General features: G+C 42.1%; 1 protein-coding gene across 1 annotated transcript; it reads left to right on the forward strand.

Annotated features, from left to right (window-relative positions):
• Positions 1 to 909: 909 nt before the first annotated feature.
• On the forward strand, positions 910 to 6554 carry LOC129835169 (gamma-aminobutyric acid receptor-associated protein-like). Its single transcript, XM_055900595.1, has 4 exons — positions 910 to 1301; positions 5346 to 5424; positions 5520 to 5638; positions 5760 to 6554. The coding sequence occupies exons 1-4, from the start codon at positions 1212 to 1214 to the stop codon at positions 5838 to 5840; spliced, it is 369 nt and encodes a 122-aa protein (XP_055756570.1). The 5' UTR covers positions 910 to 1211; the 3' UTR covers positions 5841 to 6554.
• Positions 6555 to 19077: the final 12523 nt, after the last annotated feature.

Raw genomic sequence — 19077 nt, forward strand, 5'->3', positions numbered from 1 at the left:
TACGGCGTGTTAAGGTAACTTTAAAAACTGGTCATAAACAGATCATATTGTTTTATGGACCCGGTATACCCTTTATAGTTTACCTTTTCAAATGCTTTGACTACACTACTTGTAAGGATACTGTGACGATTGTGGGGCGGCAGGTAACCTAGTGGTTAGAGCGTTGGGGCCAGTAACTGAATGGTTGCTAGATCAAATCCCTGAGCTGACGAGGTAAAACTCTGTCGTTCTGCCCCTGAACAAGGCAGGTAAGCCACTGTTCCTAGGCCGTCATTGTAAATACGAATTTGTTCTTAACTGACTTGACTAGTTTAAATAAAGGGGAAAACAAAAGTTAATAACAGCAGCCACCTCAGCTGACCTATGACTCCCAAGCATGTGACCACTTGTGCAACTGCTTAATCAAACTGATACCTGACACCCACCTTGAAGTGTGATTAGACACGGAGGAATTATTAGTTCCACAACTATTTCCAGCTCTGCACTATAAACACAATTAAAATCAGCCATCGATTTAGTAGTCTCTGTTGAATTTGCTGCTGGCTAAACTCAATAACACGCCACGGAAAGTGCAGTGATGGGTCATATGACAACTGCCTCATCACAACCGGTTGGTCAAAATAAAGTAGTTCCGTTAAAAATCTGTTTTTTATTAAAAAAATATATATATATTTTGCAACAAAGCTATGAAAACAAAATGACTGCTAATTGGTTGAAGAATCCTTACAGTTCGATTAATTGCTGAAGATTACTAAATATTTAAATCAGAGTTCAAACTTTCACAACTCATTTTAATGAGGCCGTGCGACGAATGCCGGGTTCACAACAACTGGGAACTTGGATATATCTGTCTTCAGTGTATTCAAGACAACTGGGAACTCAGGGAAAAAAACAGGTCCGACTCGGAATTCCAAGTCGGGAACTCCGGCTTCTTTCTAGAGCTCCGACTTTCCGACCTAAATATCACTGATGCAATGATTTGACATCGGGTTCCCAGTTGTCTTGAAAGCACCATGAGCGTAGCCTAAACTATTTAGCTAATTCGACGCACAGACCTCTCTTTGGCGTCATATGTTATTGTATCCTTCCGCTGCAGTCGTACTAGGAAAGAATCCGAGCAAAACAGCAGTCTTGAACCGTGTGCCATCGGATTGTTACTTGAGGAACCCAGATCGGATATCTCAGACCGACACCCTGTCATTCGTTTGACAATGAAGTTCCAATACAAAGAGGAACATCCATTTGAAAAGAGACGGTCTGAGGGCGAGAAAATAAGGAAGAAGTATCCGGACAGGGTGCCTGTAAGTAGCTAATGTTAGCTAAGCTAACAGCCTAACGTTAAATGTTTTTTCTACCCAGAAGTCAATAGGGAAACATTTGGTTATTAAAACTAGTATTGATGTTAGTAATCCCAATTAGATAACGTTAACGTGATAACCGCTCAAGCCATGTCATGTTTGGTTTTGGTATATTTTCATAGGAACGCCAAAGCAGGGCAGTTGTATTAGTTTACTAGCTAACTATCGCGTTAGCTTTTGTATTGGCAACAACAAATGGCTTCTTATGGGCCTACCTTGTTCGTCGCAGTTTAGTAGACTAGGCATAATTCTATTCAACATTGAATGGGATTTTATTTTTTACTGGCTAGCAATCTGTCAACATGTTTGCTGTTAATCCATGGAGTCAGACACAGTATTTCATAAAACAGGTAGCTAGTTTAACATACTTATAAAACAATAGGAGCTAATTTACTACCAAGCTTATGTCAAAATGAAACATGACATCTAATATTCAATGTTTAATTAGTTATTAGGTTTACAGTTTAAGGTAGTTTGTGTTGAAAGAATAGTACCCTAAATAGCCTACAGCTGGTGTCAATAAGCTGTCCATCGCATTTGGCCCCTCTGTAGGTAGATTGTTTACAGTTGACACCGTGTCCCCTCGCACATCGTGTGCTCCCCCCCACGCCGCACGCCGTGTGCCCCCCACGCCGCACGCCGTGTGCTCCCCCCACGCCGCACGCTCCCCCCCACCCACCTATGTCATTTTTTGCCGATACAGATATCCGATATTCGATTATTTTAGCTTCCTTTTAATCATTCTAGTACAGTTAAATAGTTAGACCGCTGTGTCTATGGGTGTTAAGGCAGTGCAAGAGGATTAACTACAGTCCCTGGTTTGAATCCAGGCTGTATCACATCCAGCCGTGATTGGGAATCCCATAGGGCGGCGCACAATTGGCCCAGCGTCGGCCGGGGTAGGCCGTCATAAATAAGAATTTGTTCTTAACTGACTTGCCTAGTTAAATAAAGGTTACACACACACACCACATTTACCTATGTCCCCAATGCCAGTAAAACATAATCAAAACCTATTTCTTTCACTTGCTGTGCTGTTTTGTTGTTCAGTCGTTTCATTCTCAGCCAGGATTTCTATGAAATGCTGTTTGGGTCTTTGAGTGTCAAAAAAGATACATGTCAAATAACACTATTTGACCAATCGGGACCTGAATATGACTGCACGTCACATAATAATTTAACGCGTTCATAACATTTTTACGTAGTTATTACACATTGATTACACTATCACTCGTATTTCATATGTCGCAACGATTCGTATGCTATGATGCTGATGAAGTTGTCCCGCGCACATACAGTGCTGGTCATTAAAAAAAGCTAGCTAGCTCATGGATGCAAACAATGTTTTTCCCCAAAAACATAGCAAAACAATGACATCTGTTTCAGTAGCTATAGTTAGCTAGCTAGCTAACTATATAGCTGGGTATAATTTAAAATATCCCTAATTTATAAAACAATTCTTATTTGATTAATGTTGGTCGAACCCATCTGTGAAGCTAGCCACAAAAAGGATTAACCCCACAATAGTGGACTTTGCAGGTAGCCTTCAAAATAAAAGTATGTCATTGACAGTGATGCAAATTAATACAAATAGTAGAATTTTGCCATAATTGAATAGATCATGCTAAACTAGGTTGTAATGTTATATAAAATCAACAAAAGATAATAATTTGTTCATTTGACAAATCTGTTGAAGTCACACTATGTATTATACTTTAGAATTGCAGTGGGGGCATACTTATTTTACTATACAGCCTTACCTATGGATTGTGGATCAATGACATGGTGAGGTATCAGTCTACTCAGTGACACCCAGAGAACATTAGCATCATTGCTCTTATTGCGGGACTTTGAAACAACTGAATTGAGACAAATTTATTTTCAATCTATGTGTATTGAACACTATATTCCAGAGGAAAAACAATACTGTGTGGATGTTTTGCAGTCTGAGAACTCTGAGGAGGACATTGGGGAAAAAATATATTGGGTAGTGAGTAGACTTATACCCAATTTCATTGATCCCCAATCATTAGGTAAAGCTGTACAGTGCAATATGAATGTCATTACACACAATAGGCTGACTGGGGAGGTGATTTCACAGTCATAGGAGCTACAACACTAATATTTGCGTAAACTCTTCACAGTTGTGTTCTGTGGGTGTCACCGAGTAGACTGATACCCAATTTAATTGCTTCACATTCCAACCTTGTTTAACATTATGCAGTCTAAATATGTCATGATTCCACCAATTTTAACCTTCTGCATCACTTTCAAAGAGGTACTTTTATTTTGAAGGCAAACCGCAAATTCCACTATTGTGGCTAGCTTCACAACTCAACCCGGTCGGGTTGAGCATCACTAGCCAGATAAAGCTAGCTGGCTGCTTATAATGTTAGCTTTGGCCAACAGGGGTAAGTAGCTGGCTAGCTATTTATTTTCATGAACTGAAGTTCAATTTCAATAGGCGAACAACAAGTGGCTACCTAGCTAATACTTACTCACAAGGATTCCTAAATCATTGCTAAGTATAATGAAAATGTCTGCAGTTTCTACTGGTCATTGTTTTCAGGCTGGTTGTATTGCTCCTAGCTAGGTACCAAGCTAAAGCTAGCTAGCTACCCCAGAAGTTGCGGCCTAACAAATAATGCTTTATTACCAACGCGGTATTGTAAACACATCGTTCGTGGCCGGTGTTTGCTTGTTTGCAGGCTGTTTTTTTTTATACCGCTTTGACAGTGCTACTGATAGTAGTGGTGGCTCTTGGCTTGCACGTGCAAATTCAGAACTCACAACATTCTAAAATAGAACTGTGTTATTTGATGTGTCAAATTTTTAAAAGCTTATTTAACGTGTCAAATGGTTTTATTTGACTTGTATCTTTTTTGACACGCAAAGACCCAAACGGCTTTCCATAGTATGTATGTCGGTAAGCTAATAGCAGTGACGCTATTACTATGTAACTACGGTAGTGCAACATCTGAAAAATAGGGCACTTGGTAGTGTGTACCAAAAGCCAACATCATCCACGACAGAGAACGGTTGATTGTCAAGGGCAATGAATTCTACTATCTTGGCGTTATTGGATTTCACATTTGAGTTGTCTAGCTGAAATGTAATTACTTTTTCGAATGACTGCTCGACTTGTTGACTGCTCGGTCCACACAGCAGACATTGTGGGCTAGGTTAGGAATTCTGTGTTGCATGTGTAACGCACAATTTTACGTGGCGTCAATACATAGTGTACCTACGTTATATAGGTATGTACGTCAGCTTGGACATCGGTTTTGCACATCGCCATTAAACTAGACATTGGGCCGATACCAATGTTGGCATTTTTAGCTAATATCGTCCGATTTCGATATGTTCACGGATATATCGTGCGTCCTTAGTTAGAATGTTTAGGGCAGAAATGTCAATAGATTCCTTCCTTCATTCTCAAGGATTGCTTGAGTACGATTTGTTCTGTCAACAAACTTGTCCAGAACTTTGTTCTGATAATACTCCCAGAACGACATGTCTATTCCTAATTTGTAAGGCCTAACTATCCAAATTAAAGATGGTGTAAACGCTCTGTAAATAGACTTGGTGCAGGTTTTATGCACTGGCCTTAGAGCATAGGGAAGTATTCTTTCTCTGAGATTTGGTTTCATTTCTACTCCCCACTCAAAAATTCTGTCATGTCAGCTTCACATAGCAGTGGAATCAAAATGGAGAAGTAATAAATGAGCCTAAGCCAATGGACCATGGTTTCTGAAAATCACCTCGCACCGTGAGGTACCACAGGTCTCGGATCCCCTTTTCCTTGAAATGTGAAACAAAGAAGCTTGAATAGTGCAAGCGTATGTGACCAAGTTAATTATGAGTGTAAAAGTTATTCATGTAAAAAGTAAGGCTCTTTTTTTTGACCGTGTCAACAAACGTCACATTGTTGGATACATAGCCACACAATATTTAGGCCTATATTGAATGCTCTTTTTCTTATTTGAGGTAATTGTGGAAAAAGCCCCTAAAGCAAGGATAGGAGATTTGGACAAGAAGAAATACCTTGTGCCCTCCGACCTCACAGGTAACGTGAACTGTTATAACAGTGCCACACATGTATCAAACGCATACCATTCCTTTCAGAACTGTAATTGTTCAATTCTTCTACCTCTACTACAGTGGGCCAGTTCTACTTCCTCATCCGAAAACGAATCCACCTGCGGGCAGAGGATGCCTTATTCTTCTTTGTAAACAACGTCATTCCACCCACTTCCGCCACCATGGGCCTGCTATACCAGGTATGATATTTTTTTTACACTCCTCTCACTTTTCTGCTGCATGTTTCTGTGGGGATTGGGATGCAATTCCCCTACCTCTGTTTTGTCAACTTACACCTCTATCTCTCTCGCTCTCTTTCAGGAGCACCATGAAGAGGACTTTTTCCTCTACATTGCCTACAGCGATGAGAGTGTCTATGGAGACAACCAAACAGAAATCTGAACCTCCTCCCTTCCTCAACCAAGTCTCTCCCCCCCCCCCCCCCCCCACCAAACCACACCCTGTGTCAATTGAAATGTTTTATCCAGCTCAGCAGCCTGGAGTTCCCAGAGCAAAGATGTCAGATGCACTTCCACTCCCCCTCCTGTTATCCCTCTGTTTTTACCCCTTTAGTACTATTCCTACAGTGTGAATTTTATTTGCCTCCAGGTCTTCGAGATAGGGATTTCGGTTGAATGGTCCTGTAAGCCAGTTTTCATAGTGCTTTGATCGTGCTGAAACGGGGAACAGATGCCATTTTGAAATTACTTGTTAGAATTAGGCAGTGTTACCAGTTATTCTAAAGATGAGGGGTAAGAAAAGAGGTAGCTTTTGGATCTACCGTGATTAAATTCTGCTCCATTTGGCAATGAATAAATGTAGTGTGTTTTATTGATGTAGTAGTGCTGGTAAGATACTTTGAAGACGTAGTGTATTTGACATCTGACTGGAGTAGAATAGAATTCGAACTGAACAATCATCCTCCCTCTGCTTTGTGGTTAAAAAATATATTATTTTGATTATTATTATGATTATTGTACTTTATTTTTAGATTTCTGAGGTATTGTAAAGCAATTTTTTTGTTTCCTTTTTTAAAAGTTGGAACTCGTTATACAGCTGCGTTACTGGCGCCTCTCCACTCATGGTCATACATGATAAAATGTGACAAAAAGCGAACTCTGTTTCCTGTCTGTTCTTAACTATCGGCCTTTTGCCTTAATTTTTCTGCATATTTTTGCTGTATGTGAACATATTGAAATGGTTTCCGCGACCATAGTCTTGAGAGAGCCTGAATAAAGAACATACATTTCTATTCTTCCGTTCACACCTGCGCTTTCAAATTATTATTATTAGCTTTCAAAATGGAAACCTTTTGATTGCTACATTGATCACATCACAGACTGCACTCATGGTGGAGATAACCAATCCCACCATCACATAGCTCAGCGTGAGCTGTAGGGAGGAAAAAGACAGGTCACATTACCCTGCTCAGATGTTACATGCATCAACCAATGGTTGCGTACCACATCATCAAATTACCAATTGCTGTAACATATGTTGTTAGCTGATACGTAAAATACCTATTAAGGGGTTGTAAGATCTGGCAGGCGTCAGGAACGCCTGGGCAGAGGAATGCGCCCAGAAATTAGCATCCATATTGCTATTCAGCCAAGATGGAGCTCTGAGGTTGTTTCTTCACCTTTACAATCAGATTGTTTAAGTTTGGTGTCAGGATGCCACCCCTGTGATAACCACTGCAGACTGCCTGGTCCTCTCCTGGAGAGCCCTGATGGAAAATAAATTATGCATTATCAAAGAAAATGGTACTATGAACAACATATACACATTATTCAAATAAAGCACTTTAAAGGGTTATTCACCATAAGTCTAAATCATCTATAAATCAAATTGTATTTGTCACATGCGCTGAATACAACAGGTGTAGACTTTACGGTGAAATGTTTACTTTATGAGCCCTTTCCCAACAATGCAGAGGAAAAATGTGCAAGAAAATAATGAGACTATATATAAGGAGTACCGGTACCAAATCAATGTGCTGGGGTTTGAGGTAATATGTACATGTAGGTAGGGGTAAAAGTTACTAGGCAGCAGGGTGTGAAAGTGTGTGTGTATGTTAATATGCATGGTGTGTGAGCGTATGTAGTGTGTGTGGCTAGAGTCCAGTGAGTGTGCAAGAAAGTCATTGCAAATAAAAAGGTGGTTAATGCAAATAGTCAGGGTGGCCATTTGATTAACTGTTCAGCACTCTGATGGCTTGGGGTTAGAAGCTGTTCAGGAACCTTTTGGTCCCAGAGTTGGCCCTCCGGTACTGCTTGCCATGTGGTAGCAGAGGGAACAGTCAATGACTTGGGTGGCTGGAGTCTTTGACCATTTTTACGGCCTTCCTCTAACACCACCTGGTATAGAGGTCCTCGATGGCAGGTAGCTCAGCCCCGGTGATATACTGGGCTGTTTGCGCTACCCTCTGTAGTGCCTTACGATCTGATGCCAAGCAGTTGCCATACCAAGTGGTGATGCAGCCAGTCAAGATTCTCTCAAAGGTGCAGCTGTAAAACTTTGAGGATCTATAGACCTACTACATGACTGTCAGTGGTGTAATGTGTCTGCATAGGAAACAGTGTGAGTTTTTTTCTGTGTAGTGGGAGGGACTGGAAGGTGTGAAAGCCCTGCTGAGGAGTATATAGTGCCTTCGGAATGTATTCAGACCCCTTGACTTTTTCCAAATTTTGTTAGGTTACAGACTTATTCTAAAATGTATTCAATTGTTTTTCCCCCTCATCAATCTCCACACAATACCCCATAATGACAAAGTAAAAACAGGTTTAGCAAATTTATTATAAAACCCCCCTGGAAATATCACATTTACATAAGTATTCAGACCCTTTACTTTGTTGAAGCAACTTTGGCAGCGATTACAGCCTCAAGTCTTCTTGGGTATGACGTTACAAGCTTGGCACCCCTGTATTTGGGGAGTTTCTTCCATTCTTCTCTGCAGATCCTCTCACACTCTGTCAGGTTGCATGGGGAGCGTTGCTGCACAGCTATTTTCAGGTTCTCCAGAGATGTTCAATCAGGTTCAAATCCAGGCTCTGGATGGGCCACTCAAGGACATTCAGAGACTTGTTCTGAAGCCACTCCTGTGTTGTCTTGGCTGTGTGCTTAGAGTCGTTGTCCTTTTGGAAGATGATACTTTGCCCCAGTCTGGAGGTCCGGAGCACAATGGGGCAGGTTTTCATCAAGGATCTCTCTGTACATTGCTCTGTTCATCTTTCCCTCGATCCTGACTAGTCTCCCAGTCCCTGCCGCTGAAAAACATCCCCACAGCATGATGCTGCCACCACCATGCTTCACTGTAGGGATGGTGCCAGGTTTCCTCCAGATGTGATGCTTGGCATTCAGGACAAAGAGTTCAATCTTGGTTTCACCAGAACAGAGAATCTTGTTTCTCATGGTCTGAGAGTCCTTTAGATGCCTTTTGGCAAACTCCAAGCAGGCTGTTGTGCCTTTTACTGAGGAGTAGCTTCCGTCTGGCCACGACCACAAAGGCCTGATTGGTGGAGTGCTGAAGAGATGGTTGTCCTTCTGTCAGAGTGACCATCGGGTTCTTGGTCACCTCCCTGATCAAGGCCCTTCTCCACCGAATGCTCATTTTGGCCGAGTGGCCAGCTGTAGGAAGAGTCTTGGTGGTTCCAAACATCTACCATTTAAGAATGATGAAGGCCACTGTGTTCTTGGGGACGATCAATACTTCATAAATGTTTTGGTACCCTTCCCCAGATATGTGCCTCGACACAATCCTGTCTCGGAGCTCTATCCTTTGACCTCATGGCTTGGTTTTTGCTCTGACATGCACTGTCAAGTGTGGGACCTTATATAGACAAGTGTGTGCCTTTCTAAATAATTTCCAATCAATTGAATTTACCAAATGTGGACTTTAGTCAAGTTGTAGAAACATCTCAAGGACGATCAATGGAAACAGGATGCACTTGACCTCTATTTCGTGTCTCATAGCAAAGGGTAATGCTGAATACTTATGTAAATAAGGTTTTTCCATTTTGTATGTCATTTTTTTTATACATTTGCAAATATTTCACTGTTTTCTCTTTGTCTTTATGGGGATGTTGAAATCAGGCAAATGTTTGGTTCTGAATGAAAGTTGAAAAGAGGTCATTTATAGAGGTCTATGTCTGGGTCAAATCAAGGCTGGTCCAGACCGGACAAAATCTCAACCAAACCTAGAAGTCTATGATTGGTTCAGACTACACGAAAGACGTCTAAAAAGTATCAGCGTCGGTCCATGCTTACTGAGGTGTAGCCTGTGTTGCCTGAAATATCATTTTAGGAATGCCCATCTAAGTGGTAAGCCAACCGTTTGTAAACACACACAAAAAAGACTTCCAAAATAATTCGGCTTGTGCTTACTGGGGTGTAGCCTACCCCGTCGGCCGCAATGGAATTTTATGAACGCCCATCCATGTGGTAGGCGGTTGTATTAGCTTTGTTAGTCCTGTTTCCGATGACTAATCAATTTGGCTATTTAAATCGTGAATATCAGCTACCCTACTTTATCAGGAGTTATCGCGAGCCAGGCCTATTTACAACGTGTTTACACAGCGGGATACAAACTTGAAACCACTGATCAAGAAAATGGGGTGAAACTCCTGGACAACAGCTGTGATTATCCATTCCATATGGTCAGTTTCACTTTGACCTGCCCTGTTTTTAGGATATGTTGTTTGTTAACATGACAGCGCGTTTTTTATTTGATTCGGCATCATTAAGGTTAGGCCATTTGATCGGGGAGAAACCTGCATGATGTAGAAAGTGTCCATGTCATACAATTGTTATACATTTTCTCTCCAGCCTGTAGGCTACAGAAAAGGTCACAATCTTTAAATCATATTCTTTATCTGCAACATGATTAATGTTGGATGCTTGTTTTTATGGAACGTTGGTGGAGCGCCGCAGTCTCTCCAACAACCGAGGTAAAGACAGTTTCAGGTAGGATATTCGATAGCAGTTAGGGACCGTCAACATAGTGACAAATCAAAATTTTCACATTTCAATTGCTCTATAACCATTACTCCTAAAACTTTCAAAACTGGTTGTAGCTAACCCGATGGCATAGACACACATTGCACATATTTTTTTGTTTGTTGTCGATTTACATCTAGCACTATTTTAAATTATTTATTTAATTGTTTTGAATTTCAATAGCTCTTTGATCATATGACCTACTGACTTCAAACAAGGTTCAGAATGTACATTCAGTGGGCCTACACATTGCACGCCCTTTAGATTGTCGTTTTTCTTCTCACACGCTTTTATATGAATTATTCAAACTTTAAAATTTCAATAGCTCCTTGGTCATGTGACCACCTGACTTCAAACAAGGTTCAGAATGTCCACTGACTAACCTTCTATATTGCACGCCCTTTAGTTTGTCCATTTTCATCTCACATGATTTTACATGCATTTTTCAAACATTCTAATTTCAATAGCTCCTTGGTTCAGAATGTCCCACTGTCTGCCCTTGTATAGTCAGTGGACTATAGTTATTCCATTTTACTGGATCTAATACATATTAGCATTTTACATAAATTCAGAAGTGTAATTCTTTTTTATGACATACTGTGAAAACTCCCTTGACTGCTGCCTCTCACTTTCAGACATGTGGCAGGTAGCCTAGTGGTTGGAGTGTTGGGCTAGTAACTGAAAGGTTGCTAAAGCAAATCCCAGAGCTGACATCTGTTGTTCTGCCCCTGAACAAGGCAGTTAAACCTCTGTTCCTAGGCTTTCATTGTGAATAAGAATTTTCTGTTAACTGACTTGTGTAGTTAAATTAAGGGTTACTTCCCATAATTTTTTTATTTGATTTCACCTTTATTTAACCAGGTAGGCCAGTTGAGAACAAGTTCTCATTTACAACTGCGACCTGGCCAAGATAAAGCAAAGCAGTGCGACAAAAACAACAACACAGAGTTACACAAACAAACATACAGTCAATAACACAATAGAGAAAAAAAATCAATGTACAGTGTGTGCAAATGTAGAAGAGTAGGGAGGTAGGCAATAAATAGGCCATAGACGCAAAATAATTACAATTTAGCATTAACACTGGAGTGATAGATGTGCAACTGATGATGTGTAAGTAGAGATGCTGCGGTGCAAAAAAGCAAGAGGGTAAGTAATAATGTGGGGATGAGGTAGTTGGGTGTACAGGTACAGTGATCGGTAAGCTGCTCTGACAGCTGATGCTTAAAGTTAGAGAGGGAGATAAGTCTCCAGCTTCAGTGATTTTTGCAATTCGTTCCAGTCATTAGCAGCAGAGAACTGGAAGGAAAGGCGGCCAAAGGAAGTGTTGGCTTTGGGGATGACTAGTGAAATATACCTGCTGGAGCGCGTGCTACGGGTGGGTATTGCTATGGTGACCAGTGAGCTGAGATAAGGCTGGGCTTTACCTAGCAAGGACTTATAGATGACCTGGAGCCAGTGGGTTTGGTGACAAATATGTAGTGAGGGCCAGCCAACGAGAGCATACAGGTCACAGTGGTGGGTGGTATATGGGTATACTGTGATAGACTACATCCAGTTTGCTGAGTATAGTGTTGGGGGCTATTTTGTAAATGACATCGCTGAAGTCAAGGATCGGTAGGATAGTCAGTTTTACGAGGGTATGTTTGGCAGCTTGAGTGAAGGAGTTTTTTTTTTGCGAAATAGGATGCCGACTCTAGATTTAATTTTGGATTGGAGATGCTTAGTGTGAGTCTGGAAGGAGAGTTTACAGTCTAACCAGACACCTAGGTATTTGTAGTTGTCCACATATTCTAGGTCAGAACCGTCCAGAGTAGAGATGCTAGTCAGGGCAGGAGGGTGCGGGCAGTAATCGGTTGAAGAGCATGTGTAACAGTATAACTTTAGTACCGTCCCCTCGCCCCGACACGGGCGCGAACCAGGGACCCTCTGCACACATCGACAACAGTCACCCACGAAGCACGGTCGTTACCCAACGCTCCACAAAAGCCGCGGCCCTTGCAGAGCAAGGGGCAACCCTACTTAAAGTCTCAGAGCAAGTGACGTAACTGATTGAAATGCTACTAGCGCGTACCCGCTAACTAGCTAGCCATTTCACATCCGTTACACTCACCCCCCTTTCAACCTCCTCCTTTTCCGCAGCAACCAGTGATCCGGGTCAACAGCATCAATGTAACAGTATAACTTTAAACCGTCCCCTCGCCCCGACACGGGCGCGAACCAGGGACCCTCTGCACACATCAACGACGGTCGCCCACGAAGCATCGTTACCCATCGCTCCACAAAGGCCACGGCCCTTGCAGAGCAAGGGGCAACCCTACTTAAAGTCTCAGAGCAAGTGACGTAACTGATTGATATGCTACTAGCGCGTACCCGCTAACTAGCTAGCCATTTCACATCCGTTACACATGCACTTAGTTTTACTAGCATTTAAAAGCAGTTGGAGGCCACGGAAGGAGCGTTGTATGGCGTTGAAGCTCATTTGGAGCTTTGTTAGCACAGTGTCCAAAGAAGGGCCAGATAGATGTGTACAGAATGGTGTCGTCTGCGTAGAGGTGGATCAAAGAATCACCGGCAGCAAGAGCAACATCATTGATATATATAGAGAAAAGAGTCGGCCCGAGAATTGAACCCTGTGGCACCTCCATAGAGACTGCCAGAGGTCCAGACAACAGGCCCTCTGATTTGACACACTGAACTGTATCTTAGAGGTAGATGGTGAACCAGGCGAGGCAGTTGTTTGAGAAGCCAAGGCTATTGAGTCAGCATAAGAATGCGGTGATTGACAGAGTCGAAAGCCTTGGCCAGGGCAATGAAGACGGCTGCACAGTACTGTCTTTAATCAATGGCGGATATGATATCGTTTAGGACCTTGAGCGTGGCTGAGGTGCACCCATGACCACCGCGGAAACCAGATTGCATAGTGGAGAAGGTACGGTGGGATTTGAAATGGTCAGTGATCTGTTTGTTAACTTGGCTTTCGAAGATAGTTTTTACACTGTCTGGCAGTCTTACTAATGTGCCAGAGGTATGAGGAGAGACATCCTCCTTTGTATATATGGGATAAAATATTTCCTTACACTTTGGATCCTATTCTGTTAGAAGACGCAATGAGTCAATGCAATTTTTATTTTTTACTAGTTACTGTCCAGGAGTAACCTCGACCTTGTGGGTCTGTGGGTGTTTGGGCCAATAAAGTGCCAACTCAATTCTACCACTGACTAGTCTCTCATGCCCCTATGAATGACGACACAGGGCAATAGTTTTTAATCTAAACCAGCCCTATTTTGCCAGAGTACACTAACCCCTAATTGGGGCTATTTTCTTGACACCCAGTAGCAGTTTACCAGATAAGAAGTCAAGAAGATCAAAAAGTAGATTGTTGTAAGGGTGTGTTCCGTCCTGTGCTGGCGCCATTGTCATATCCATTCTGGATTCTGAGTGGTAAAACCATAGCTGAAAAATGCCTCTATGTATGTGTTTACTGTGTGTGGGAATGTCTTATGTCCATCCTACATGTAGTGTTGATACATGGAATATTCCTCAACTGCATATATCATAAATTGCTATTGCAAATATAAGTATTATGTTTAACAACTGACATATTCAGATGTTATTTTGACTAACACACTTTGGTGCTTACAATTCCTTCTCTTTTGTCATAGACTTGATGGGCACCGTCATCTGTGATCTTTCTTTAAGCACGTACTGATGAAACTGTCACTTCATATTTTTTTCTTAGTCTACAAACGCTCTACATTTATTCACTCTGTGATAGGGTTGGATCCTATCTGCTACTTTTATTATTCTTCTGTAAATGGTCCAGTGCCTATAATTTAGGCTGTGTGTAGAATGGGGCATAAAGGAAGTTACCTCTATTAGATTATAGTGATAAGGAAATCAGCAAACCGTTTTTGGCCTGTGTATTCATTTGCCTATAACTAATCAGAATTCCATTGTTTCCATAAAAAAGAGAATACTTCAAAATGAGAAGATCCTGCCATGGAAAAGACCACTGGGTGGTCATAAAGTGGAAAGGAGGGGAAATAACTCACACCTTCAGCTGCGGGGTCTTTGTAATGCAGGTTTGATAGTTATATTTTCAATAATGAACAAGTAGGTCAAAAACTCTATTTTATTTTTGGGTGTAGATGGCCAAGGAAGTTGCACAGAACTTCCCCAAAAAAGAAATGGCTGAGGATATACTAAAAATGTCTGGTATGTAATGACATTTAATTCAAAGTAAATGGAAATTCTTTATTTGTATGTACAGTTGAAGTAGGAAGTTTACATACACTTTAACCAAATACATTCAAACTCTGTTTTTCACAATTCCTGACATTTAATCCTAATAAAGAATTCCCTGTCTTAGGTCAGTTAGGATCACCACTTTATTTTAAGGATGTGAAATGTCAGAATAATAGTAAAGAGAATGATTTATTTCAGCTTTTATTTATTTCATCACATTCTCAGTGGGTCAGAAGTTTACATACACTCAATTAGTATTTGGTAGCATTGCCTTTAAATTGTTTAACTTGGGTCAAACGTTTCAGGTAGCCTTCCACAAGCTTCCCACATTAAGTTGGGTGAATTTTGGCCCATTCCTCCTGACAGAGCTGGTGTAACTGAGTCAGGTTTTTAGGCCTCCTTGTTCGCACACGCTTTTTCAGTTCTGCCCACAAATGTTATATAGGATTGAGGTCAGGGCTTTGTGATGGCCACTCCAATACCTTGACTTTGTTGTCCTTAAGCCATTTTGCCACAACTTTGGAAGTATGCTTGGGGTCATTGTCCATTTGGAAGACCCATTTGCGACCAAGCTTTAACTTCCTGACTGATGTCTTGAGATGTTGCTCCAATATATCCACATCATTTTCCATCCTCATGTCATCTATTTTGTGAAGTGCACCAGTCCCTCCTGCAGCAAAGCACCCCCACAACATGATGCTGTCACCCACGTACTTCACGTTTGGTATGGTGTTCTTCGGCTTGCAAGCTTCCCCCTTTTTCCTCCAAACATAACGATAGTCATTATGGCCAAACAGTTCCATTTTTGTTTCATCAGACCAGAGGACATTTCTCCAAAAAGTACGATCTTTGTCCCCATGTGCAGTTGCAAACCGTTGTCTGGCTTTTTTATGGCGGTTTTGGAGCACTGGCTTCTTCCTTGCTGAGCAGCCTTTCAGGCTATGTCGATATAAGACTCGTTTTACTGTGGATATAGATACTTTTGTACCTGTTTCCTCCAACATCTTCACAAGGTCCTTTACTGTTGTTCTGGGATTGGTTTTCATATTTTGCACCAAAGTACGTTCATCTCAACGAGACAGAACGGGTCTCCTTCCTGAGTGGTATGACGGCTGCATGGTCCTATGGTGTTTATACTTGCGTACTATTGTTTGTACAGATGAACGTGGTACCTTCAGGCGTTTGGAAATTGCTTCCAAGGATGAACCAGACTTGTGGTCTACAATTTATTTTATTCTTAACGATTTCTTTTGATTGTCCCATGATGTCAAGAAAAGCACTGAGTTTGAAGGTAGGCCTTGAAATACATCCACATGTACACATCCAATTGACTCAAATGTTGTCAATTAGCCTATCAGAAGCTTCTAAAGCCATGACATAATTTTCTGGAATTTTCCAAGCTGTTTAAAAGCACAGTCAACTTAGTGTATATAAACGTCTGACCCACTGGAATTGTGAAACAGTGAAATAATCTGTCTGTAAACAATAGTTGGAAAAATTACTTGTGTCATGCACAAAGTAGATGTCCTAACCGACTTGCCAAAACTATGGTTTGTTAACAAGAAATGTGTGGAGGTGTTGAAAAATGAGTTTTTATGATACCAACCTAAGTGTATGTAAATTTCCGACTTCAACTGTAGTTGTGAGGGACAGCCATATGTTCAGTTCATGCCTAGGATTTGAGTTCAACAAAGCCAACAACTGCTTCATGTGTGTCACTGATAAAGAACCTGGATGTGGCCCAAAGACTGACTGGGTTAGTAACTTTATTTAACATGTTTATAATCTTTTGACAACAGTGACGGCATGTAAGACAATTTATGATATAACACAATGGATGGCTAATTCGTCATACTGCATTGATATAATTTACAACGTGTTACGCTTTGTTTTGTTTTACATTTTATGTTTTGCATTCCAACAGTGGTTCAATGTGCTGTGCCTAGGAATGAAGACAAGAGTTCAGAGTGAAGAACACAACCTGGAAGTGCTGTCTTTGTTGTTGAAAATGTATGCTATTCCCCATCCACACTGAAGGGGCTCTGAAATGTACATCAACCAGGGATAAAGAGAAAGTTAACACTGTGAAATGTTTAGTACTTATTTGATGTAAAGTGTCTGTTGACATGTTGGAAATTATTAAAGGTCTACAATTTATGTGTAACGGCTGTCGTCGGAAGAAGGTGAAGACCAAAACGCAGCGTGGTAAGTGTTTGTCATGTTTAATAGAAACTGAACACTAAAAAGCAAAAACAACAAAGTGACAACCCAAACAGCTCCATCAGGTGCTACACACACTAAACAGAAATTAATCACCCACAACTCAAAATGGGAAAACAGGCAACGATAGACAGCTGCCTCTGATTGGGAACCACACCAGGCCAAACACATAGAAAACCAACAACATAGAAAAAAGAACATAGACTGCCCACCCTAGTCACACCCTGGCCTAACCAAAATAGAGAATAAAAAGCCTCTCTATAGCCAGCGCGTGACAGTACCCCCCCCCCCCCCCCCCCCCCCCCCCCCCCCCCCAAAGGTGCGGACTCCGGCCGCAAAACCTAACTCTAAAGGGGAGGGTCCGGGTGGGCCTTCCTTACGGCGGCGGCTTGGGTGCGGGACGTGGACCCCGCTCCACCTCAGTCTTGGCCCACTTAGAACAAACTAAAGGGTGTTTAATGTGTAGGCCCACTGTGTGCATATTATGAACCTTGTTTGAAGTCAGTAGGTCACATGACCAAGGAGCTATTGAAATTATAAAGTTTTAAAAATTAATGTAAAAACGTGTGAGATGAAAATGAACGAACCAAAGGGTGTGCAATATAGAAGGGTAGTCAGTGGTCATTCTGAACTTTGTTTGAGTCAAGTAGGTCACATGACTAAGGAGCTAATAAAATTTGAATGTAAAAAAAAGTTTGTACTTTGTTTACGCTCCCTAACTAATTCAACTAGGAATACAAAATGCTGCTCACATTTCCACATGTTTATTAGCTTTGGAAAGAGAATTAATGTCCAAATCGTGAAAATAAAAACTGTGCATTGTTGTGTGCAATTTTTCCAAAAGCATGACACTTATTTGGAGTCTGTGGCTCAAGTGATTTGAAAGCTATTGAGGTTTGAAAGCGCAAACATCAGTCGAATATCCAACTTGAAACTGTCTTTACCTCGGTTCTCCAACAGCATCCAGGAGAGGCCTCTCGGAATGGACAAGCAAAATACACTGCTCAAAAAAATAAAGGGAACACTTAAACAACACAATGTAACTCCAAGTCAATCACACTTCTGTGAAATCAAACTGTCCACTTAGGAAGCAACACTGATTGACAATAAATTTCACATGCTGTTGTGCAAATGGAATAGACAACAGGTGGAATTTATAGGCAATTAGCAAGACACCCCCAATAAAGGAGTGGTTCTGCAGGTGGTGACCACAGACCACTTCTCAGTTCCTATGCTTCCTGGCTGATGTTTTGTCACTTTTGAATGCTGGCGGTGCTTTCACTCTAGTGGTAGCATGAGACGGAGTCTACAACCCACACAAGTGGCTCAGGTAGTGCAGCTCATCCAGGATGGCACATCAATGCGAGCTGTGGCAAAAAGGTTTGCTGTGTCTGTCAGCGTAGTGTCCAGAACATGGAGGCACTACCAGGAGACAGGCCAGTACATCAGGAGACGTGGAGGAGGCCGTAGGAGGGCAACAACCCAGGAGCAGGACCGCTACTTCCGCCTTTGTGCAAGGAGGAGCAGGAGGAGCACTGGCAGAGCCCTGCAAAATGACCTCCAGCAGGCCACAAATGTGCATGTGTCTGCTCAAACGGTCAGAAACAGACTCCATGAGGGTGGTATGAGGGCCCGACGTCCACAGCAGGAGGAGCACTGGCAGAGCCCTGCAAAATGACCTCCAGCAGGCCACAAATGTGCATGTGTCTGCTCAAACGGTCAGAAACAGACTCCCTGAGGGTGGTATGAGGGCCCGACGTCCACGTCCACACTCTGCCAGTGTGGTCCTGTGCTCTTCACAGATGAAAGCAGGTTCACACTGAGCACATGTGACAGACGTGACAGAGTCTGGAGACGCCGTGGAGAACGTTCTGCTGCCTGCAACATCCTCCAGCATGACCGGTTTGGCGGTGGGTCAGTCATGGTGTGGGGTGGCATTTCTTTGGGGGGCCGCACAGCCCTCCATGTACTCGCCAGAGGTAGCCTGACTGCCATTAGGTACCAAGATGAGATCCTCAGACCCCTTGTGAGACCATATGCTGGTGCGGTTGGCCCTGGGTTCCTCCTAATGCAAGACAATGCTAGACCTCATGTGGCTGGAGTGTGTCAGCAGTTCCTGCAAGAGGAAGGCATTGATGCTATGGACTGGCCCGCCCGTTCCCCAGACCTGAATCCA

The sequence above is a fragment of the Salvelinus fontinalis genome, chromosome 36 (genome assembly GCF_029448725.1).
Source record: "Salvelinus fontinalis isolate EN_2023a chromosome 36, ASM2944872v1, whole genome shotgun sequence".
NCBI lineage: Eukaryota > Metazoa > Chordata > Actinopteri > Salmoniformes > Salmonidae > Salvelinus > Salvelinus fontinalis.

Coding starts and splice junctions, on each gene's coding strand:
- LOC129835169 (XM_055900595.1), top strand. CDS start 1,212: ATGAAGTTCCAATACAAAGAGGAACATCCATTTGAAAAGAGACGGTCT. Junction 1,302..5,345: donor AGTATCCGGACAGGGTGCCT/GTAAGTAGCTAA, acceptor TTCTTATTTGAG/GTAATTGTGGAAAAAGCCCC. Junction 5,639..5,759: donor CCATGGGCCTGCTATACCAG/GTATGATATTTT, acceptor GCTCTCTTTCAG/GAGCACCATGAAGAGGACTT.